A 25,027-nucleotide genomic window follows, 5' to 3' on the forward strand; every position below is an offset into this window, starting at 1 on the left:
CATAAACTCTCTAATTGATTCTAATCGATTCTAATTATATTCTAACAAAAATCAATCATCTAACTTTTTAGATCCAAATTAATTGCCTAACCAACTTAATATGATTTTAAATTATATATATATGGTAGTGCCTTCTCCAAACACAGACACTAATATGAATTTCCAATTTTTGTCAATTTTTTTCTTATTATTACTATTATATAATTATAATTATATATATATGGTGGGCCATAGAAGGTGAGTGTATAAATAGAGGAAGGTGAGGGTGCATATGCTGCCATAGCCGGATAGCCCCATTCCAGAAACTAAACTCCAGTTAGCTACTCACAATTTTCATCAATCACCTTCTACTCAAACCAATTTTTTTTATTATTCTTTTTTAAATCCCTTCTGATCACCAGAGCTATCTCGATTATCCATATAATAGCACTATACTCTTAATTTTCCTCCAACAACATACATACATATAGCTACTCCTACTATAGCAGCAGCTATCCATATAATAGCACTTTCCCTGCATCTAAGGTTACCATTCCTCTTTTTCCTCAACACATTTCTTTACTTGGTTAATTTGGTGGTTAATGTTGCAACTGCCTTCATTTAACACTAGCATCTTTTTCTTTCCTCTCTTTTAGCACCATTGCTAATTGCAGATTTGCATGTTGTGTATGTTTCTCTTCTTTCTCACAACTATTTTTTTTATTCTTATATTTACTTTCTTATATTTTTTTAGTTGTGAAATGTTTCTACTTGCATTATGTGTTAGGCTTTCAGCTACGATACGGTAGTTACTCGAAGATAATATTATAAATAATTAAATAATTTAGTCAAATATATACAGAAAAATATGTCAAATTATCTAATAATTTATAATATTAACTTCACAGTTCACACCGAGATGTCTCTTCATGGAGTAACCACCTTCAACTACTTCAGTTATATTTATTTAATTTTTGTTACATTACTAATTAATAATTAATATTTTATTCGGTAATGATAATTACTTGATGCCCCTACGCTACACTATGCTCTTTTTTTTGTTCATTGTTGACAAGATGATAACTTTATGAGCAACGTTAGAGGACCAACAACTTTTGTAATTGGTGGTCATCAAATAGTCATTAATAATAATTTAATGATATGAAATTGGTGTGAGATTTTATCCAATAACTCATCTTTTTCTACTAATTACATGCTGGCCAAAATTTAACAAAATTGCTAACATTCTAGACTTTTCCTAACTGTATTTCGTCCTTTTCTGCTTTTTTGTGCTTTTTCATTTTATCTCTTCACGTATTTTTCTATAGTGGGAAACCTCACTTTTTGTACTCTTCTCTTTCTTTCTCTCAAGTTTGAACTTCAAATTTGTGCTTTACTTTGTTGCAGTATTTGCACAAGTAAACGGGTTCATGGAATTAGCTTTCATGCTTGTAATCACGTGAATTCATTCGTTCTTCAAAGAAGTGGATCTCATTCAGGTTAGTGAAAATTAGTGAAATATTTGAAATTTGAATCCTATATTTTGTTCCTACTTATTTTCTTCCAGTTAGCCACTTAGATTAGATTAGATGCTCTTTCTCTCTTTATTTTATTCTTATCTTGGTGGACAAAAAGTTTGTATTTTTTTTCATGTACGTTCTCCTTTTTATCTCTGTTTAAATTTCAGGAGAGAGAGAGAGTGAAGACTAAAGAGAGAAGCACTTCAGATGTTTTGGATCTGTGTTTCTGTGTTTTTTCTGTGTTTTGGATGATAGATTGTAGGACTTGATTTTTATTTAAATTAAAAGTGTTATTTTTATTTAAAGTATTGCTAAACAAATAAGTTATACTTTTTAAACAAGAATTATCATAAAAAAATGTTTTTGGTATCTTTACGTGAGTAGTTGTCTAATTGCATAATCGATTTCTTCTTGACTATCCTACATATATAATATTTTTTTAATTGCATGCTAGTATGGTATCAGTGTCGATATCATCATTCTGCTTCCGAAAAAATAGAACAAATGTAGGACTGACAAAGTTAAGAAGAAATCAATTAATAAACGACATAACCTAAAGCAAAATATATACATTATATATGCATAGAAAATATAGAAATTCAAAAAGGGTTATTCAGTCTCTCACGTTGTAATAAATAAAGTAACAAATAACCAACAAAAATATAAAATACAAAATAGCAAGATAATCACTAAATTAAAAGTTGTGTGATATAATTTGGATAAAAAGTCAAAGTTATTATTGGTTTAATGTGAAAATTGATTAATAAATTGCAGCGATGCTATGAATGATTACATAGAAGAAGTCAAAAGAATAGCATGTGAGATTCTTGATCTTGTGATAGAGGGTTTGAGAGTCCAAGACAAGTTTACACTTAGCAAACTAATCAAAGACGTGCAAAGTGACTCGGTGCTGAGGATCAATCACTACCCTCCCAGCATGAACAAAATTAAACAAAGTACTTGGGATTGGGACATGGACCCATGTGCTACTTCAAATTTGATGGAGAAGCAAGCAGTTAATAAGGGGTGTCATGGTGAACCTTAAACTGGTCAAGCCGAGAGTTCCCAAGTGCTAAGTGCAAATTTGTCTTGGACCCCCAAATTCTCTACCACAAGATCAAGAATCTCACATGCTACTCCTTAGGCTCTTTCTATGTAATCATTCACAGCACCGCTGTAATTTATCAATCAATTTTCACATTAAACTAATAATAACTTTAATTTTTTGCCCAAATTATATCACACAATCTTTAATTTAGTGGTTATCTTGCTATCTTGTATTTTATATTTTTGTTGATTATTTGTTATTTTATTTATTACAACCTGATACACAGAATAAACCCCTTTTTGAATTTCTATATTTTCTATGCATATATAGGGTATATATTATGCTTTGGGTTGTGTCATTTATTAATTGATTTCTTTTTGACTTTGTCAGTATTACATTTGCTATATTTTTTTGGAAGCAGAATGATGATATCGACACTAATACCATACTAACATGCAATAAAAAAAAATATTATATATGTAGGATAGTCAAGGAAAAATCGATTATACAATTAGGCAACTATTTACGTGAAGATATCAAAAATGTCTTTTTATGATAATTCTTGTTTAAAAAGGATAACTTATTTGTTTAGCAACAGTTTAAATAAAAATAACACTTTTACTTTAAATAAAAATCAAGTCATACAATCTATTATCCAATGATCAAAATAATGTATCTTCACATGATGACAATCATTAAATCTTCATTGGAGTAACCACCGTGCAATTATAGGGTATGGAATATCTTAAATTTTTTTTTTGTCTGATTGATTTTTGAATGACAAAAAAAAATTATATATGCATCACTAAACAATAAATTATTATATACATAAAACAAAACTTAAATATTTAATACTTATTTAAAAAAAAGAATAAACTAATGTTTGCATAAACTGCTATGTTTTGTCCACATAGCTTTAACTAATGTTTAAGAAAGAAGAAGAGATGCTTATATTTTTCCCTCTTATTGCAGGTTCAACCAACAAACCAAAATTTGTAAAGATTGTTGGTTTTGCAAGTTGTGGTTTATTTGCACTGATAATTCTTGGGGCTATCTCTGTATATAGATACAATCACATGCATAGACATAAAACTGATGTCTTTTTTGATGTTTCAGGTAAGGAAAAAAAAAAAGCATTCCCTTCAATGCAAGTTTCTTTTCTAATAGCACACATTAATAACAAGTAAACCACAAATTTATCTGCTAATAAAGTTTGAAATGCTGATAATTTCGTCCTGAAAGAATGAAACAAGCACATGATACTTGAAAGGCACCACTTTGTAAAATTTCACATATCCACATTATTAGAAATGAAATTTTCACATACTAAAATTTTGTTAACTAAATTGTCAGCCTATAACATGCCTCTGTTAATTATTAATTAAAATGCAAAAAAACATTTGTGCACATATATGTATATGAATGATTTTAGATACCTTCAAAGCATCATAAATGTGATGGCATCTAAAAAACTTGTAACAGAAGTTAAGTACCTTGTGAAATTTGCAGGTGAAGATGAGAGCCAAATTTTCTTTTGGCAACTGAGATGATTTTCATGGCGTGAACTGCAACACGCGACTAAAAATTTCCGCAAAAGCAATGTAATTGGCACATGAGGATTTGGAAAAGTTTATAAAGGAGTACTCTCTTTTTTTAGTTCTCAGGTCAGTTTGGGCATCATGCCCAATTTTTGCTTTAACACCCTTTTTTTTTTGGAATATATGTATTTTCATAATTTTTTCAGAAAGATCAAATTTTGTAACCCTTCCCTTTATTGTAGCTCTCTTGTTCAGCCTTTTATTTTTGTCCACATCTGAAAATTAAAGCCGGAGCTATCATCATGTTTAAAGAGATTTGTTTTGAATATTGTTTCACTCAAAGTAACTTATTTAATAAAGACACTAGAAGATTTCACATCCCCATTGTTGTCACGTTTGCTTATAGTTATAGAGATAAAGTGAAAGATATAAGATTAACTAAGCCAAATTCACGTGATCCATCAATAATAATATAATCTCAATAAACTAACATCTAAGACACACAGATATTTTTCTCCCTTTCTTCTAAAGTGCCACTGCCAAGTATTACCTACTATATATTTTTTCTTGTTCCCCTAATTAATCAAGTGGGCCTTCAATAATTGAGAATTATAGAAATGGAGGAAGAAGGGGATCAGAGTAGATATGCATACATGATACATGCAAGAGAGTAGGTACTATCAAAGAAAGGAGCAAGTCAATTATTTTTCAATTTTATATGTGAAATTAAACTTCTATAATTGTCTCCCTCAATTAAGATCTAGGCTCAATTCCTGAGAACTAAGAAGGCAGAATAGAATGCTTGTTGCGAAAGCAAAGGATGCAATCAAGACATGTATATGCTACTACAGTATCTTAGCACATGAGTATAAACACATTTATTTATTTATTTTAAAAAAAGAGAGAAACAATTTCACATGGAACATAACTGTATTCTGCATATTCTCTACAAACACTTAGCTTTAGAACTGGCTAGCTCTAGCTATATTATTATGATACATTAAGTGTGTTCTTCTTCTGCATATATTTCATTCCATTTTTAATACAAATTAATTTCTAGCGTGACAGTGAATATACCTTCTCTAACTTGGCCATATTGACATACATGATGAGTTATAATAAAAGGTACCACTTAGTTGATATTGGTGTATTACCTAAACTAAGAACATCAATTATGTACAATAATGATAACATGAAGTCCTAACCTTTTCTTCTTCAAATTAGTTCGCATGTATGTTCAGTTAGTTCCTAAGTAGTAATACTAATTTTTTTATTTTTTTTATATTTAATATGTTAAAAATATAAATAAATCAATATATTGAATGTAAGTTTGTGGCCCAGAAAATAAAGAATTGCTAGTTTGCTACATAACTCTTCAAGCCAATAATCATGTGTTTTAGTTTGTTATTTTAAAAAAATTAACAGTTCAGTTAGGGTTATTTGGTCATTACATAGTTACTAAATGACATATAGTTCCTAATATTTTGTTTTATGAATATGTATATCTAGGTCTAAGTTTAGGTATTAATAAATTAGTCAAAAAGATCATGATATATATTGATAGATGTATTTTAGTATGTTTATACTATAATAGTTATAGTAACTATGATATTTTAAAAGTATTGCTAAAAAAATATTCTTTTAATTTTAACCATATTTAATCAGAGATATAATAGAATCTATCATATATTACAATGCAATGAACCGAGCTTAAAACACTCACTATTATTATCTGCACAATTGAGAAAAATATCTAGTCTAGACTCTAGACCAACCAAATATCCCAAAGGAGCCAAACATATAAAAAAGAACTTTTTCCTTCTTTAGGTATGTCTGACTTGGCACATGTGAAACTTGCTTCTCTCAAATAATTTAATACAGCAGAAACTCAAATAAAAGAAAAATTTTAAAAATGCATATGATTGATGAATTATGAATAAATTTTGTATTATTAGTTATTACATGCTTCTATAATATAATTCAATGCTACATACATGTGTAATAACTTATAAAATTAGTAATTATATGCATGGTCGTTCTAATTTCTAAATGCTGCGCATGCTTCGGACACAATGCAGTATGCCCCCACATGTTATTGTACCCTTCCTTTTATTTATGTGGCTACAAGCAATGCCACGTGGGTACGTGCCACCCTCATTATTATTATTATTATTATTATTATTATTATTATTATTATTATTATTATTATTATTATTCTCTTTTTACTAATTATTTTGTATTTTTGTGTATTCAAATGGAATTTGACTCAGACAAGAGAGCAATAAGAATTATTAATAATGTAAGTGGCTAAAGAAAGAGAAAAAATACTAAACTTTGACAAGTTTAGCAGTAAGATAATGCAAGCATTTAATTCCTTGGTTGCAGTACACAACTCTGGCTTGAGAGTGACTTTATCATATTAACATTAGCCTCATATGGGGCTTTCTCAAATGAATGCTATACAGCAATTCAATTAGTATAATACTAAACACGCTTATCTTCTTAAGTGATATAATTATAATAATAATTATTAAATTTAATTACGTTAAGATCAGAGTTAATTGCTCTTTGTACGAGCTGGTACAAGTTTTTTTATTTAAAACTCCAACAAGAAGTTACAGCAATTAACGAAGTGGGGGCATATATATTTGATCGAAAAACAAAGCATCTCATCGTACAATTATATTTCCGTCCTACCTTAAGTACTGCACGACAAGCTTTGCATGCTCTGTTCCCTTAACTTTATTTCTATTTATTAATAATTAATTTTGCATTAATTTGTAACCAAAAATATTAAATTTACTTTTTCTTTGTACAAGCTTGTTTGATTATAATTTTGTTCAATGAGTTGTTGAGATAAAAAATAGTACAACCATTAATTAATTATTATTTTTCAACAATATACGACTCATCCGTTACAATGTGCACGTTTTCTAATAATATAAAAAGATTTTGATACGCATCAATGTATTTGATGTCTAGTACACTAGTATATAGTATAGGAAAATTATCACGTATTTTACTCTGAAATAGTAGAATATAGTGTTTCGTATACGAATATGTAGTCTGATACTAATTTGTCTGCTAGTATCTGAGAAAAGACTAAATTAGCTTTGGTTGCAAAACATTAAACAAATCAATTTAAGCAAATTCTTATATTTAATAGCGTGGTGAAGACCTCCAAGCCTTTCTTTTTCTCTTTAACCAATATTATGATATAGTGTATTTTGAAATTGAAATAAACTATTAATGTAAATTCTATTATATATATTACAATATTCATCTTTTATTTAGTTTTCTCAAGCTTTGTTATTTTGTGGATTCTTATTTCTTAAGTTTTATGCTCCTATAAGCTAAAGTAATATAACACAACATTTTTCATTCTAAAAAGACTTATTTTACATGGTTTTAACTAATATTATTAACTTAATTCACATGACGAATTTACCTTAAAGATTGGGTAAGTGTTCCTACTAATATTTTTAGAAAATATATAAAAGTATATATATATATCTTCATTGAAAAATTGTATTTATTTTCATATTAAAAAAAATTATCTATTAAATTTTTTGTCAAAAACTATTATTTATTTCTAATTTTATAACAAAAATGTACGACACGTCACTTTTTTATTGCAATTAAAATTAAATTTTTTCCTCAAAAATTAAGGAATTCTTATCTCTTTCTTACTAATTTTATAACCAAAATGTGCCACATGTCACTCTCTTACACTATGTTTGGTTTGATGGAAAATGAATGAAAAAAAAAATAAATAGAAAGAAAATGGATGAAAAATGATATTTTTCTTTGTTTGGTTATCAAAAAAAATAAAAAATAAAGAAAATTTTTGTGTGGGTCTTACTAAAAAAATTTTCTTTTCATCACAAGCAAAAAAATAAGAAGAAAAGTGCTAAAATTTTATTTTTTCAATACTACCTTTAGTTATATTATTATTGACAAATATTAATATAAATTTAATTTTAATATATTATTATAATAGAAATTTATATTTAAACATTATATGTATTAGATAAATAATTTAAATTAAATATATAAAATTATAATATTTTATAATATTTATAAAATATAATAAAATATAAATAAATAAAAATATTTATACTTTATTTTATGATAATGGTATTAATGTAATTTTATATTATTATGATTTTCTTTCTTCTTCTTTTTCTTTTCATCTAAACAAAAAAAAAATTTTCTCTCTATTTTCTTTCTATCTATTTTCTATTCATCCAAACAATATACAAATAACTCAACTTTTCCTTCTATTTTCTTTTCCCTTTTTTCCTTTCCTCTTATTTTCTTTCCTTCTATATATTTTCTTTGCCACATCCGAACAAAGTGTTAATCTCAATGTAATTACCTTTATTCCTCTAATCTTCTCTTTCTGGGATTCTCTCATGCATAGGTCCTGGTTTGACAGGTCTCTTCCTACTTTTTTTGGTCGGTTAAATTATTGTTCGCACTTTTCAGTTCTCACTCTAATTAATACTGTCCTCAATTACTTTTTGTGTGACGTACAACCATATATTGATTTAAGAAAATGATATCTATATTAAAAATTAATTATTAAATTAATTATTATATATTTATATATAAATATATATTATTTAGTATATTTTTAATATATATTTTACGTTTTTATATATATTTTATATAAATAATAATTACTTTCTTTATACACACAACATAATTAATTTGTTTAGCGTGTTGAAAATAAAATCAATAAAAAATATAATTAAATATTTAACCTTTGTTTAATTCGCTTTCTTAAAGTAAGAAGTTCTTATCCTCTCCCTCCATCATTTCTTTTTAGTTTTGTTGTGTGTCCTTCTTTTTTCTCCAATAAAGATGAAAAGAAACGTCTTTAAAGTTCATTGTTGTAGTTAACTATTATTATCTTCAACCCAGTATATTACAATGGACATTTTCATCAAAATTCAGAATTTAAATTTAGATTATTTATTTTTTTGTTTATTAAACACTAAATTTTTAGAGACTATAGTAAATATCTATATACAAATATGGGATATTATTGTTTGAGATGGTTGGTGGAAAAAATAGATTATTTTGTGATAATAATAATGTATAGATAATAAAAAATAACAAATAAAAATGTAAAAAAAAATGTATACATAATATGTATAAAAAAATAGTTCCAGTTTTTAATTTTCGTATTAGAGACGGAATGGTGTTTTTCACCAATATTAGAGCTAAGTGTGTTATTCTTAGGTGTAGAAGATGACTACAAACAAATCAAAATGTCAAGATTTAGAAAATCACAAATCAAACTCTCATATTTAAGTTTTCTAATTTTTTTTTTCACAAAATCTACTCTTAAATTTAGATTTTTTGAATTTTTTTAAAATTTTTTTCGCAAAACCTACTCTTAGATTTGGATTTTTTGAATTTTTAAATTTTTTTTTTTTACAAAACCTATCCACTAATTGACTTTTTCTTTAAAATAAAAAAAATTATCCTGCACAAATCGAATGTCCAGTCTTATTTTTTCTTAAATTTAAATTTACTTTATCATAAATCGAACGCTTAATTTACTTTATCATAATAGTATCATTGTCGGTTAACGAAATTGATGTATAGTCCTTCTCTCAAATGCATTTTATTTGATGTTTCATAATAATTTTAATATGATTAATTATTTTTCTTATTAATATGAAGTTCCTTTTTTATCAATCGTTAATATCATTTTTTTCTTGTAATTATATATCTTTCTTCTTTTTCTTTGTTGTGTGGCATCTATTTAATCTTTTACAAGTTAAAAACTCTATTATTTGCAAATTTCTATTTAAAAAAGACAAGAAATAGGAGTAGGAGTATTATTGTATTTGTATGGCAACCTGATTGTATCTGAGCTAGTGATGTAAAAGTCGAGGACAATTATTGTATTTGTATCGTAACTATTCACTTTTAGTTTATGAAATGATAGATCTTTCCAAAAAATGATCTAAAATAATTTAGTAACGTTACAAATAAATTTACAAATAATAATTTTGAATAATATATAACTGATTATTTAAATCTGCTCAATAGTCTCAGATCAGAAATTATTTTCACATGTAAAGAGAGAAAGTAAATATAACATACTCATACTTTCCACAATTGTCAAGACATAGTAATTATCCCTTTTTTTTTTTCAGTAACGATATTTGGTATTAATCATCACTCGGCGTGGTTCAACCATGTGCGTTTTCATAAAGTGATGATATAAATGGTACCCACTCATTTTTTATTTGGCTAATTTTATGGTGCTTTTTGTTTGGTACTTAATTTTTGTCTAAGTTATTTTTTATAGTAATTTTAAAATATTTAAAATTTTTTAATTTTTATATTTTTAAATTTAAAATTAATTATTTTACCTATTTTAATAATTAAGCAATATTTTTTAGGCACCATAACAAACACCTTTTTATTTTGGCTGATTCAACAAATTAGTCAACCCAAATTTGTAATTGCCCAAGTGCATGTCCATACATGAAAAGAATTTAGTTGTATTATATATAGATTTGGTTTTATAAACGATTACAACGATTAAGTTGAATATTAGATTTATTATTATTTATTAACTATTATATATCTTTTTCAACGTTATCATAAGTTGTTATAAGTAAGACTATAAGAGCAGTTGAGAAAGAACTAGAAAAAAGATGCATAGACATCTATAAATCAGTCCTTACATACCTTCTAATTCGTAAAAAAAAATACTACACTTCAAAGTTTAAACATTATTTGTCCCTCTTCGGCAGGCTCAATTAATTATACATTGAACGCACGTGTTAAATTATTAGTATTTTTTGGGGGTGTGTGAAAGATTAGTATAAAAAAATTTATTAAATTTTTCAAAATTACAATTTTAAAATAGTATTTAAAAATTTAATTAACACATATCTTTCTTAATATTATTATAAGCATTGTAACAATAAAAATTAAAATTTCATTTTTTTCGTTATTTTTTTACAATTTTATTATCTTTGTGTATTCTTTATATATAATCTTTCCATTTTATTAGTGATTGAATTAGATGGTTATTGACTTCCTATTTGTCACATTGGTCAAATTTAATGGCTTTATAATACCAACAAGAGTTGGCACTGAAAGAAAAAACAATTTGGCACTCTATAAAATTGGTGCTATAGTGCAAAAGTTTGGCCTATAAAAATGCCACCATCCTTTTTTTTAAGAAGAGATAAAAATTATTCATTCTATCAAAATACATCTATAAAAAAATATTTACACTTACATAAAATATATTTAGTTCTCTTTATAATGAATCTAAAACTTTACAAATAATGTATTAATGTATTTAATTATCAAGATTATTTTAATAAAATTCAATTTTATTTCAATAAATTATTATATTATATTACATGACAAGAGTCTCACCTATTTTTTCAAGCCAACTAAAATCAGAACTCTTATGAACATTTTTCTCCTTCATCACCTTTCTCAAGTTTTCAACTTAGTCCCACTCACCATCAGCTACGTAATATTAGACAGTATTACAGAGTCAACAGGTCCTTTTAACTTTTATTTTTATTAGTACATCTACCATCATAGTTATTTTTCTAAACTTTTATGTAAATAAATTCTCGGAACAATGCACATATATCATTTTACATCAAGTCAATAACAATATTATAATGAATGAGAGACTATTGATTGAAAGATGTACGGATAGAGATACAGAAATGAATTGAATAATTGAATAATGAATTGAATAATGAATAGGGTTTCACTTTCATGTTTATCATGTGTGTGAGGGAGCACGTCATTCTTCCAAGTGGACCCTTCCCTTTATTATAGCTCTCTTGTTCAGCCTTTTGTCTTTGTCCACATCTGAAAATTAAATCATCATGTTTAAAGAGATTTGTTTTGAATATTGTTTCACTCAAAGTAACTTATTTAATAAAGACACTAGAAGATTTCACATCCCCATTGTTGTCACGTTTGCTTATAGATAGTTATAGAGATAAAGTGAAAGATATAAGATTAACTAAGCCAAATTCACGTGATCCATCAATAATAATATAATCTCAATAAACTAACATGTATTACCTAAACTAAGAACATCAATTATATATAATAATGATAACATGAAGTCCTAACCTTTTTCTTCTTCAAATTAGTTCGCATGTATGTTCAGTTAGTTCCTAAGTAGTAATAGTTGAATTGATGAGTTAGATGGAGGAAAACTATTTATTTGCTGATTATTGATTTTAGAAGATCATTGCCTAATAATAAACCTTAAAAGGTTTCAATTTGTAATTTAATTCGGTGGATATTAGAATACTAAGACGCGAACCGACGAATTATAATACCATGATCCAATCTTAATAATAATTTGTATGAAAAAGCCAAAAAAGTGGAAATCATAATAATGAGCAACGTGGATAAAAGGGTCCCCCCACTCGTTGAAAGTGATGATGCTCTGCTAAAAAAAACATCATCATAAACTAGCACGCATCTTCTATGTCTTCTATGGTTCCCACACTTTATTATGTACTTTGAATTAAACTAATCTTAATCGTAAATTAACAGTTGGTTAGTGCTTTAGGCTTAATTTGTAGACAAGCTCAAAGATTTACCATGACGTTATAAATAAACCAAACCAAACCATTCCCCTTACACCTTTTGTCACTTTATTTTCTCCTCTTCTTCTTTCTCTTCAACTTCCCTTTCCTCCGTTCTTTAAAGGTAATAATTAAGTTCTTCTCTTCAGCTATCTCTCATCACTCTTTTAACTGCAACCTCCATTAACCAAAAGCAAAAACCAAACCATCCTTTGGGAAATTTTTTCTCTCTTCTTTTTCGCCCCTTTTAACACACCCAACCATTCCATTCTCTTCTTTTCTTTTCTTTTTTTGAGTCTAAAGAAGCAAGCCCAGACACAGAGAGATAGTGTAGGACTGGCTCTCCCAACCATGGAAGCTTTTAGTTTGCTCAAGTACTGGCAAGGTGGTGGCGCACCCCTTCCACCTCCCTCTACCGCCTCCGCCACTACCACCATTCTCCGTCAGCACAATAATCTCTTGTAAATATTTTTGAAATATTTATTAGCAATGAAATTATAAGCAACTAGTAATAAGTGTATATTTATGAATTAAACATGTTTATATAAATGTGTTGATTTCAAGTTGAACAAAAATTCTTAACTGGCTAGAAATTTTGTTGGCAGATTCTAGCTGTGTGCGGATGGAGATGGTGGAAGGACTTGAACCTCTTCCATATAAAGATCTACCAATTTTCAATCTGGGAGAATCTGCAACTGATATCATGTTGAAGATGATGCCTAATGATGACTTCAATGAGAGTGATTCAACTGTTTATTTCAGCATGAGCTCAGTTGTAGATTCTTCCGGGTTGAAAATTGGTAGATCTTTAATCCGAAGAAAGAAGAAGAAGAAAAGAAGAATCATCGTCCGAAGAAGACGAAGAGGAATCATCGTCCAAAGGCTATACAATTGGATAGGTATTGAAACAAGTGTAAGGCGCATTTCATTCTAAATTGAATAGGAAATTCTATACAATGTTTGATTGCCTTTGATGCTAGTATCAGTTAATAAAATACACAATTTTGGCACCTCCACTCAACTTTAACAAACTTTATTCTAGCAACACTGATAGCATGCCATACTGATAAATGTGCTAATGTGGTAAATTTTGGGGGTCAGTGAAGGACGAGAAATTACTACTTCAGTCTTCTTCTGTTGTTATTCATGTTGCTTCAGATTTTACTATTGGTGGATGTAAGGGGCAAGTCCTTCCGATGGTTGTTGGCAATGTAGTCATTTATGCTTTTTAACTTGATTCATACTTTTCTTTAAAGCAATTAAGGTAATCTTGCTAATCTATTACCAGAACTGTCTCTTTTCAATTAGTTTTTATGTCTATTAATTACTTATGTTGATTGTAAATTTTTGGATGGTGATGTATTTGAATGGAGCAGCTCTTATTCTGCAGTTAGTTGTCATTTTGAACTGTGACTCTCAACATGCTGTTCATCTTACTCAATTGAAGAGTGAACATTGGAAGTGATATATATTCACAAAGTAGTCACACTGAGGAAAATGTAAGTCATATAGCCACTAACACTTGTGCATAGTTATACATGCTTGCCTTTTATGTATCTACTTTATATTTCTTATTATGGTCTTGAAGTAGTTGTTGGTTCACCTAATCCACCTTTTTTTATAGTGTTCATTACAGGGAGTTCTTGCTGTCTTGGACAGTTGGACTTGGTCTCATGTTTGCTTCCCCAGAACAAGAAGTTTGATCAATTGTGATAGGTCTTAGGTTGTAGCCTCTCTTCTTCACTGGAAAAGGAAATGCTTACATAAATAGTGTGGAAATCGTTGGAATTCGGAGCATCTACGTTCATCAACCACTGGATAGTTGGTGCTAGTAATGTTAATAGTCAATTTATTAGGTTTTGTAACACTTGGTGAGGTTAGCTAAAAATTGTATACCCATTTTGAATCTTTTAAATGGTTCTGCCTTTAACTTTTAGCAAGTAATATCCAGTTAAGGACTCCTATCCTATTCCATATTTTCCCATCTTCAGCTGCATAGAGCAGTGTTTGATATATAACAACTTGTTTAATCCACCTAAGACATCATGTAAAACTAAGATTATAACATTAGAAAGACATAATAAAAGGTATAGTACATTCTACGTCATCAACCTCTGGACCATCTCACAAGACATCATGTAAAACTAAGATTATAACATTAGAAAGAACATTAAAAATTTTACAGCAATTTCCATGTAAATGGGAGAAATATCTAAACCTCAAAAATGATTATCTCAGCGTATACAGGACAAAGTTAACTTGGCTATAGAAACGCATTTGAGAAATTTTACAAAGTGCAGCATACATAATCATCTTCAGAATACGTCCTCTTAGAGTTGAATCATATTCTACAATTGGAAGCTGAAAAGGAAGTAGAACATATCTAAGAGCGAGAAAGCCAGAATCAAAATAAAGTACACCGTTCAATCAAAGTGTGTACTTACTACAATATACAAACTGGTTCAGATCAAGAGTAATTCTTCCTTGTTTTGCAGTATCAAATGAATTAAACAGATTCCTGAAAGACATAATAAAAGGTCCTTATCAGTGAAATGAAAGTTCAACACTAGGTCAAATAAAAATTGCGTGAAAAATATTGCTTTCTGGCTTTTCTTTGAATATATATACCTTGCTGATTGTAAGAATATACAAAGTGATATGAAGACATCCAGTCTAAACTTTCCACTTTTACTTTGATCAAAGCTCTGAGAATAATCAAAGAGAAACATTTGAGCATGGCCTTCTAAATGGCAATATTGCATAGATGAGAGGCCTACTATGCAGTTGAAAGCAATCAAACAAGGACTAAATAAATTTACATGCTAAACACATTGCATTATTTCTTTTTCCATCTGACTAATAAAGCATTTTCAACTTATTATCCCAAGAAAGGAGCATACAGAAATTAAGGCATGGATAATAGTAGTGTAAAAAAACATTGAGAATTGAGATAGTTTTGCCTTAACCACTAGTCGTCAATGTGATGTACAACTTCTCCAGGATGATTTACTACAAATTAAACTACGAAGATGTCTTACCGCACAGGCAGAGTAAAATGCAGGAGAATCCAGCGTGAAGCCAATCCTTACCAATGCCTGGAAACAGATTCGGCAAAGTTATTTAGAGTTGCATCCAACATTACACATAAACTAAGGAACTCAACATTTTTTTCATACAGCTTGGGAAGTACTAATAAGAACCATAAGCTCGTCTGGCTAAGCAAAACCAGTGACATGATAAACAGAACATCTTTGAAATCATTCTTAAAATATACCTCAAAAACGTCATCAAGGACAAGAAAGCCACGACCCCTGCATCAATGAACCGAACAAGAAGTGTTATAATGCAGAATCAAGTGATCATCCAAGGCGATATGACCGCACAATTATACTGACAAGCTAGAGTTTAGACATAACAAGCTATAGGCCACAGTAATATCGATCCAAAATAAGCATGAACTAATTGATTATAAACCTTTCATGTTATTAGTTTCTTTCCTATAAGATCATTCACAATGTAATTGCCTACAATAATATCACTCGAAACTACATGCAAGATGAAGTTCTGAAAACAAATAAACAGAATGGAACAAAAGCATATAAATAAAACAATCACCTCTCAAGATCAGAAAATGCATGTTGAACCTGAAGAGCCATTTATAGTGGTTATTACAATCAAAGTACTTAATATCAAATATAGGTTAATGACAATAACCTCACATATCAAATGCATAATAGAGAAACACTAACCTTAATAAGGAACTTGTTGAGTGCAACAAATTCTAGAGCAAACCATTTACGAGTAAGTTAGAGTGAGGTAGAACATGTTTCAATTCTACTATAAACAAACTCCAACAAATAAAGTCCCATATATGAAAGAACACTACTTTCCAAATTTCAAGATAGTATTTGATTATTGATGTAAATCTCAGCTTCTTTTTAGAGCATAGTGGGTTAAGCATAGAGTGCAATGGGATTGGCATATACCTTCAAAGCTCATAGTACCATTCCTATCAAAATCATACATCCTACACAATTATGAGAACAAAAAAAAGAAAGGAATTAGATTATGAATGGAGAAAATTGAAACATAATAGCATTTGAAACACAGAAATTGGATATATGAACTTGATCATCTGCTCAACAACTGAGAGTGGAAATTCCAGGTATCCAACCGCTAAAGCACTTCTATTACAGAAATGATGGATAATTCAATTCTTTTTCTCAAGCGATGTTGTCAATTTTTCTTACACCCATGGTTTCTGTTATTTTATTATTTGGAGTAGTGTAAAATTGTATATTTTATAGGATATAATTTTAGTTTATTTTAAAACTATAAATATTTCTGTACAATGTTATCTACTTAATTAAATATTAACATATTATATTAGAGTGTGTTTAAAATACAACAATAACAAAGTCTTATCCTATTAGGTGAAGTTGATTACATAGATCAAACATATTAAGTTAGATTATTGATACGTAGATTTTGATTTTTTTTTAGTGTATTTGAAACACCTTGAGAATAAAATTTTCACAAAAAAGAGTTATTTGGTTTGCAACATAAATAAAAGTAAGTTTTCAATTCTTAAAAAAAAAAAATAATAATTCTCACATTAAATTCAAACTAAAACACACTAAAATAGGTCTGATGTATAATTCTATTACTATTAAATTAACATTTAAGAATAAAATATCAAAATTGTTTCTATCAAAAACTTGATTTTCCAAATATACATTTACCCTAACTTAGTTCTTTTCTTTCTCTTCCTTTATTTCTTCCTTGTTTCTTTTGTTAATCTACCATTCCTCCAGTGAAAATTTGAAACACTTCTTTCTTTACTTTCCATGTAAAGATTTAGATTTTATAGGTTTTTTTTAAAGAAATATTTCAACTCCATCATAAAAGAAGATAAATAAAGAAACCAAAAGGATAAAATAGTAAAAAACAATTCATTTTATTGATGCAATTAGTTGTTCCAAACTATGAATTTAAATTTTAAAATAGAATTAAACTTCACTTTTTAATAGAAATAGAATTTTTTTTTCCTCACTTTAAAAGCTTTATAAACACACTCTTAATCATTTTAGTTATTCTATCAGCTACTATAAATGATCATATAAAGATATTTTAAAAATATAATTTAGAATACTAGATTAAAAAGATACATGCTAAATACATTTATATTCAATAACGTTGGCAATTTGGTGATAGAATATGTACTATTCCAACGTTATATCGCACTAATGGAGAAGAACATCAATTATATATATATCCCTTATGGTTGAAGGTGCCTCCGTTACAAGCTAAACCACAATTAGTGGAACACTCGTTTTCTTTACTTTTAAGATGAATGCTAATTTCATTTCTCAAATATAAACATAACCCAAACATTTTTTTTAAGTACATTTTAGTCCCCCCCCCCCCCCCCTAACATTTGATCTAATTTTTAGCTTATATTTTAATATTTGAAACATCTTATTTTTATTTTCAAATAAAATTAATATTGTCTCACGGTTAAATATGTGTGAAATATTTAATTAACGTTGTTATAATGTGGATAAATGGCAATAACGTTTATTAGCTAACTAATCTTCTCCTCTTTTAATGTGTAAATGTTTTAATATTGTAATTTTAGAGGAAATGAAAAAGATAATAATGTTCATATTTGAAGATAATAGGATTTAAATTGATAATAATGTTCACATTATATTCATTATATTTAAAATCTTTTAGGACAAGATGTCTCAAACGTTGGAAAAATAAACCAAATGTCTTTTATGTTTCCAATAAGAAGAAGTCTTAGTTTTAATACAAAGTTAAATTTCATTTATTAATTTTTTTTCTTTTACAACTATACTTTTGGGTTTCTTTATTTTGGCGAGGATAACAGCATATTTACGAATAATCAAGTTTTAAAGAAATAAGTCATATTGAATTTGAAATCATATAGTAGCACATCTATTTATTTATTTATCTATAACATATAAAAATTAATACTAACTTTCTTTTATTATGAGTTTAAGTCATTTTTTTTGTTAACAATGTTATGTCAGTAATTCTAATAACTTTATAAAAGATAAAAATCAACTAATCATTTTTAACAATTTATTTTTAAAAAATTAAAACAAAAACCTCTTATTTATTATTATTCAATTTAAATATAAAATATAAATTAAATACAATAAATATATAATAATAATAATAATATAAATAATTTATTTTTTCAGATATTATGCGAGTCTCACTCTAATATATATTACCCCCTCTATTTCAACATGTAAATTACCCCCTGGTAGAGGTGGAAACAGGCCAGGCTAGGCCAGGCTTTGCTCTTAACAGGCATGGCCTGTCATACAGTTGATTGGCCTGAGCCTGGCCTGCAGCCTGTTATAGGCTCTTTATAAAGTACTAGGCGTAGCCTGGCCTGAAGCCTGTTAAAAGGCCTGATAATTTTTTTTTTACAAAATAAAAATATAATTTAAAAAAATTATTTTTTAATAAAAATTGTTATATATAATATGTCATATATTTAATATTTATAAAAAATTTTAAACTTCTAACATATTTAAAATATACAAAAATATTTATAATAAAATATAATAAATTTAAAATATCTCATAATTTTATTAATAATAATTATTTATTTATATATTTAATTATATTTTAACAGGCCCAGGCAGGCCTGACAGGCCTATAAGGCTAATTAGTAAGCCTGAGCCTGGCCTATTAATGTATTAAGGCTTTTAAAAGAGCCTGGGCCTGTACCTATTTTATAACAGGCCAGGCCAGGCCAGGCCAGGCCAAACACAGGCCAGGCTGCAGGCCCCTGGCAGGCCGCCTGGCCTTTTTCCACCCCTACCCCCTGGTAACGTGACATGCTTTAATTGGATGCTTAGTTTTAGTTTGAGTTAATTTAACTCAATAAGAGTTAATATGTTAACTAAAGTAGGGTACTTTTATAATTAAATATTTTTATAAGAGGGATAAATATATAATTTCTATAAACATTAAAAATAAAGTTATATTTTTATTATTGTGTAGAAATTCAATTTACCCCGGTCCCATTTCTCTCTGAAATTGAAAGAAAAAATCAACTCATTGGGTGTTTCATATTTTGATGAACCGGGAAATAAGTATTTAGAGAAAATAACTAATTAAATGACTAAGGAAAAAAGATTTGAGTCTGTCAGAACACTGTAAGACCATCTCGACCACAAGGTTGTAGCGCAAACGATCCTCCACCGTTCAGATGGCATGCGCTTTGGAACAATTAATCACACTCTGACCTCACGGTCATAGTTCATCCGCCAGACTTTGGTTCCTGTCTTCTTAGAACTCAAGGATACAGATGTACGAGCCTATAGAACAGATCCTGTTCAAGTAAGGTCGTGTTCTGTGTTTTGTGTTCTTTGTGTTTAGTTATAAAAACTGCTTTTGTTTTGTGAACCTAGCCCAGGTGAGACTAAGTTTAGTTTGCGAACGTGAAATCGATTATGATGGCTTTTTATGATGATAGTGTAGAAGGGGAAGACGAAAAAGAAGATGAAAATAATGATGATGATGATGATAATGATAGTGATGGTGATGATGATATGGGATTTCTGGATGGCATTGAAATTAAATTTGGAGGTATTTAATTACATAATTGCTATAATTTAATTACTAATAATTTAACCATAGTTAACATAGTAACGAATTAAAAGATGACATGTCACAGAGGATAAATTACATGTTATTATGAGAAGAGTAGGCTAGAATTTACCATATATATATATATATATATATATATATATATATATATATATATATATATATATATATATTGAGTGAAGGAATCAATATAATGCCTGATGATAAAAGAAAGTACCTTTCATAACCGAGTTTTTATCAATCAACAATAAGAATCTCAAATCATGCATGTTATTTTCCAAACTTACCATAAGCTATCTATTTTCTTATTGGAAGATTACTCTATCAATGTCAACCTCATATATTGAACTTTTTGATATACTAACCGTATCAAATAGTCCTTAAATTCTATCCATTTTTTATTATAATTCACACGGTTAATATAAAAAAAAATATTTTTTAACATAATATATAATTATTAGTGACATATATAAATAAAATTATTGTTTATATTATTAATACATTAAAGTTAAATTTTTATTGATATATATTACTGGACAAATTAAATAAGATGAATTTAAATTGTAGTGCACATAAAATTGAATTGCAACTTGTTGGATTTGAGGGGAAAAAATTAACGGTAGGGAAAATGACTTTTCATTCATATTCACATATATACTATTAAGTTAGATGAATTCGAACAAGGATCAATTACACATATGTGTTTATCACATAAGAATCTATACTCTATAATAATAAGATGTATTGCCATAGAAAACCTTCGTTATCATGCATGAAATTAAGAACAAGATTGAGTCACTGTCAAACCCTAATAAAGAAAATTTAATTGTTTCATGAGAACAAATGCTGTGTTCCTTACGTCATGGTTGTTCCTTTTTTCACACAAATATTGTCGTTTATACCATCATTAATTCTATGCTTTTTGGAAGATTTAATTGGTGGCAATGGCCAATGGCCGCACTAATAATGAACCAATGCAACTTGGTCAATTCTCACTGTGTGGGATGCACGTGCGCATGAAGGAAACAAGATTTAATGGCAATCATTGTATAATTAGTGGCTTTCTTTTGGTTAAATTATAAAATTATAATTTACCCATCATCGTTCATCTTGTGTTACGAGTTTAATTTTAATGTATTAATTAAAAATATAAAACAATTTATAAAATTATCTGATTAAATTGATATGTTTAGATAATTGATTAAATAATAAATTTAAAAATAATTATTTTTAAAAATATTTTTTTAAATAATATGCGATTAATTATTTATATAAAATTATATATAAAAAATAACTTTTTGTTTTATTATCAAAAGTTATATATAAAGTGATATTTTAAAAGAATGAACGCTAAAATTTTTAATTTGCATTGCATTTTTTTTACTGTATCTTTTAATTCGATAAGTTAAGGACGGATTGATCGCAAATTTAAGATTTGTTTAAAAATTTATCGTTTATGCAATAAATTACTATATACATAAAGTAAGATTCAACTAGCTTAATCTTAAAAATTGTTAATTAGTGTAACATTGTTATATTTTAGAATTGGTAAAGTTTTGCTAACACTTTGTTCGTTGATTCGATTAGCTTAGTCTTAAACAAAATTTTGAATTTAAACAACCCAATAACATACTCATACTTCCAATAATATTACAAAATATGATTTTTTTTTTCTCTTAAAGATAAGTTGATAATATAAGTACAACAACAACCCACCGATTATTATTATTATATATTGATATTAATTACCTGATGCAATTTCCCTTGTTATAAATATATAATACCTATAACATATTTTTTTTTTCATAAACAAAAATCAATGGTGACAGCATGGTATTTTAATCGGAACCCAAGTAGAAAATGCCTTCCGAAAGACTAAAAATTTATTTTAAGTTTAAAGAAATTAAATAAGTAAAATCTCAAATTATGAGACCCTGTCTAACCCTAATAATTAAGTCAACCCCTTGCATTGTTGCTCATAATTTATTGAAAATATTAAGGAGATTTAATTTGTTATTCATCACTTAATTAGCTGCTTAATGATGGTTTAAAGAGTCTAAGTAAGCATACAAACTAGACAATTAATGTTAAGAAAGCAATATATATAGGACTATTAACAAAGTAGTTGTCAAAGTTCAAGTAAGTAACAATTAATAATTAATTGGCATTTCTTTATACACTAATCTTCTATTAATTAAATTCTGGCCCAACATTTGTAAGAAGCAAAGAAGGTGCCCATTATTCAACATGCATAGAACCTATACGTTTTTGTTGATGCTGTTTGGTACTGCTAGCTAGTAGAACCCACACTCAAATTAACTAAGAGAATTTAATTAACATATATACTTAATTAATTAGCTAGAGACTATAAAAATATATGTATGATTAGTACATATAAAAAAATAAAAAAGATGAGGTCTTCCATTTAAATATAATTTGACCTTCTTGTATACTAATCCACTTAATAAGGCTTTTTTTTGTTTTCTTTCATTTAAATTATTTCTCATTAATTATATAAAGTTAAAGAATATTTTACCCTATCTAGTGATGTAGGATTAGTGGGAAAGCTGTTTTAATCACTAATTTCAAAACTAAGCATTAGAATATAAAATAATATAATATATTTTATATATAGACAAAATTCATAAGAAACAAAAAACCAAAAAAGGAATAATAAGAATTGAGAATGACCTTATCATCATCATATATCAATATTATTATTCTTGATGCAATTTGGCACTCTCAAATCAAAGCCAAAACCCACTGTAGTGCCCATTGGTTTCTCATAAAACAACATGGGACCTTAATAAAAGGACCTTCCTTGAGCCTACACAGTGGACCATGCATCAAACATTATTTTTGTATATGGCATAAAGTTAATATAAATATTGGAGGAATATTTGTCAAGGCCATCCACTAGCTTCCATTATAGTTGACAATTAAATAATTCATTTTCCAATAACATATTCTTGAACAGAGAGGCAGATTGTGACACTTTTGACCTCTTTCTACTTTCCCTTAGCCTATAAATATTCAACAACCCATTTTTCTCATCATCAATTTACTAATTATACACTTCTCTCTATCTTGTGTATGTGACAACCTTTGAACAAATTAAATGTGTCAATGTGTCACACTTCCTAATTAAACCCCAAAGTTTAATTTTTTTTTTTCTCACCCTTCCAAAACTTCTTCTATCTTATTATATATCTATCCCATTAGACCCAAATCTTTGTTTGTTCAAATTAAACCATGACCACCACTATTTCAATGTTCATGTCTAGATTAACACAACCCTTAATAAATGTTCCTACTAGCAATGTCCCAAAATTGAATGTGAGGCAAATTCAGAAAGAGAAAGTAGTTTTGATCATGGGAGCCACAGGAGCTGGAAAGTCAAAGCTTTCTGTTGACCTTGCAACATGTTTTCCTTCAGAAATCATCAACTCAGACAAAATCCAAGTGTATGAAGGACTTGACATAGTCACAAACAAAATCTCCAAAGAAGAGCAAAAAGGGGTGCCACATCACTTACTAGGGACACAAAATCCCAACATTGATTTCACATCCTATGATTTTTGTGACATGTCACTAGGTGCCATTGACTCAATCACTAGGAGGGAACAGCTTCCAATCATAGTTGGTGGATCCAATTCATACCTTGAAGCCCTAATTGATGATGATGATTACAAATTCAGATCAAGGTATGATTTTTGTTGCCTTTGGGTGGATGTGAAAATGGATGTTCTTGATTCATATGTGCAAAAAAGGGTTGACCAAATGTACCTAAATGGTATGGTCAATGAGCTTAGACCCTTTTTCAATCCCAATAATAAGGACTACTCAATTGGGATTAGAAAAGCAATTGGGGTGCCTGAATTTGATGAGTATTTTAGAAGAGAACGTGTTGTTGATGAAGAAACAAAGCAAAGGTTGCTTGATGAAGCAATCAATGAAATCAAGGTCAACACTTGCAACTTGGCTAGGAAACAATTTGGAAAAATCCAAAGGCTAAGGAATGTTAAGAGATGGAAGATTCATAGGTTGGATGCAACACCTGTTTTTCAAAAACATGGACAAGAAGCAAATAAGGCATGGAACAAGTTTGTGTTGGAGCCTAGTGCTATGATTATTGCAAAGTTTTTATATAATAACAACTCATCATCATCATCATCATCATCCATCACTTCCAATAATAGAGTTGTTTCTGGATTTAGTAGTAGTGTTCCAGCTTCATCAGAGAGTGTTGTATGTGTGTGATCATCATGATTTTCTTCAAAGTTCATTTTATTTTTTTTCATTTTGGGTGAAAGGAATTGTTGTAGCCACAGATGAAAATTAAGAGAGTTTTGAGAGAATAATATAATAATAACACAAAAAGTTTACCTCCTATTACTTGTGATAGATCATATATTTTATATACACTATGACATGTGAATGAAATCATTGCATATAGTACATACCCTTCCATTTAATTTGAGGAGTTTGCATGTATATTGTATAATTTTGACAATATTATGATACAAATTTAATTTTAATCGACCATTATTGTATGATGTAATAAGAGTTTAGGTGGCATATATAAAAACTAGTTTTATATATATATGTCTAGATACATGAATTATTTAAGAAGGAAAGTAATACATATTTTAACAATAATCACTAAATATTAATTAAATGTGTGGC

General features: G+C 28.1%; 2 protein-coding genes, 1 long non-coding RNA gene and 1 pseudogene across 3 annotated transcripts; 2 read left to right on the forward strand and 2 right to left on the reverse strand.

Annotated features, from left to right (window-relative positions):
• The first annotated feature begins 296 nt into the window (after positions 1 to 296).
• On the forward strand, positions 297 to 4,963 carry LOC130961686 (uncharacterized). Its single transcript, XR_009079605.1, has 5 exons — positions 297 to 525; positions 1,387 to 1,478; positions 1,667 to 3,280; positions 3,520 to 3,663; positions 4,057 to 4,963. It is a non-coding gene; the product is annotated as an uncharacterized LOC130961686 (long non-coding RNA).
• Positions 4,964 to 14,780: 9,817 nt separating this feature from the next.
• LOC130960625 (uncharacterized) lies at positions 14,781 to 16,874 on the reverse strand. Its single transcript, XM_057886071.1, has 9 exons — positions 16,816 to 16,874; positions 16,675 to 16,715; positions 16,438 to 16,469; positions 16,304 to 16,332; positions 15,963 to 15,999; positions 15,727 to 15,783; positions 15,317 to 15,393; positions 15,133 to 15,206; positions 14,781 to 15,049 (listed from the first exon to the last, which is right to left on the reverse strand). The coding sequence occupies exons 1-9, from the start codon at positions 16,821 to 16,823 to the stop codon at positions 15,030 to 15,032; spliced, it is 375 nt and encodes a 124-aa protein (XP_057742054.1). The 5' UTR covers positions 16,824 to 16,874; the 3' UTR covers positions 14,781 to 15,029.
• Positions 16,875 to 19,871: 2,997 nt separating this feature from the next.
• LOC130964697 (small nucleolar RNA U3) lies at positions 19,872 to 20,081 on the reverse strand (annotated as a pseudogene).
• Positions 20,082 to 23,422: 3,341 nt separating this feature from the next.
• On the forward strand, positions 23,423 to 24,825 carry LOC130962009 (adenylate isopentenyltransferase 3, chloroplastic-like). Its single transcript, XM_057888090.1, has one exon. The coding sequence runs from the start codon at positions 23,594 to 23,596 to the stop codon at positions 24,599 to 24,601; it is 1,008 nt and encodes a 335-aa protein (XP_057744073.1). The 5' UTR covers positions 23,423 to 23,593; the 3' UTR covers positions 24,602 to 24,825.
• Positions 24,826 to 25,027: the final 202 nt, after the last annotated feature.

The sequence above is a fragment of the Arachis stenosperma genome, chromosome 2 (genome assembly GCF_014773155.1).
Source record: "Arachis stenosperma cultivar V10309 chromosome 2, arast.V10309.gnm1.PFL2, whole genome shotgun sequence".
Taxonomy (NCBI): Eukaryota; Viridiplantae; Streptophyta; class Magnoliopsida; order Fabales; family Fabaceae; genus Arachis; species Arachis stenosperma.

What these genes read in the sequence shown, in the direction of transcription:
- LOC130962009 (XM_057888090.1), top strand. Translation starts at nt 23,594, where the DNA reads ATGACCACCACTATTTCAATGTTCATGTCTAGATTAACACAACCCTTA.
- LOC130960625 (XM_057886071.1), bottom strand. An exon ending in TCCTTGATGACGTTTTTGAG is followed by an intron (nt 15,784 to 15,962) that starts GTATATTTTAAG and finishes ATCTGTTTCCAG; the next exon opens with GCATTGGTAAGGATTGGCTT. An exon ending in CATTTTACTCTGCCTGTGCG is followed by an intron (nt 15,394 to 15,726) that starts GTAAGACATCTT and finishes GATTATTCTCAG; the next exon opens with AGCTTTGATCAAAGTAAAAG.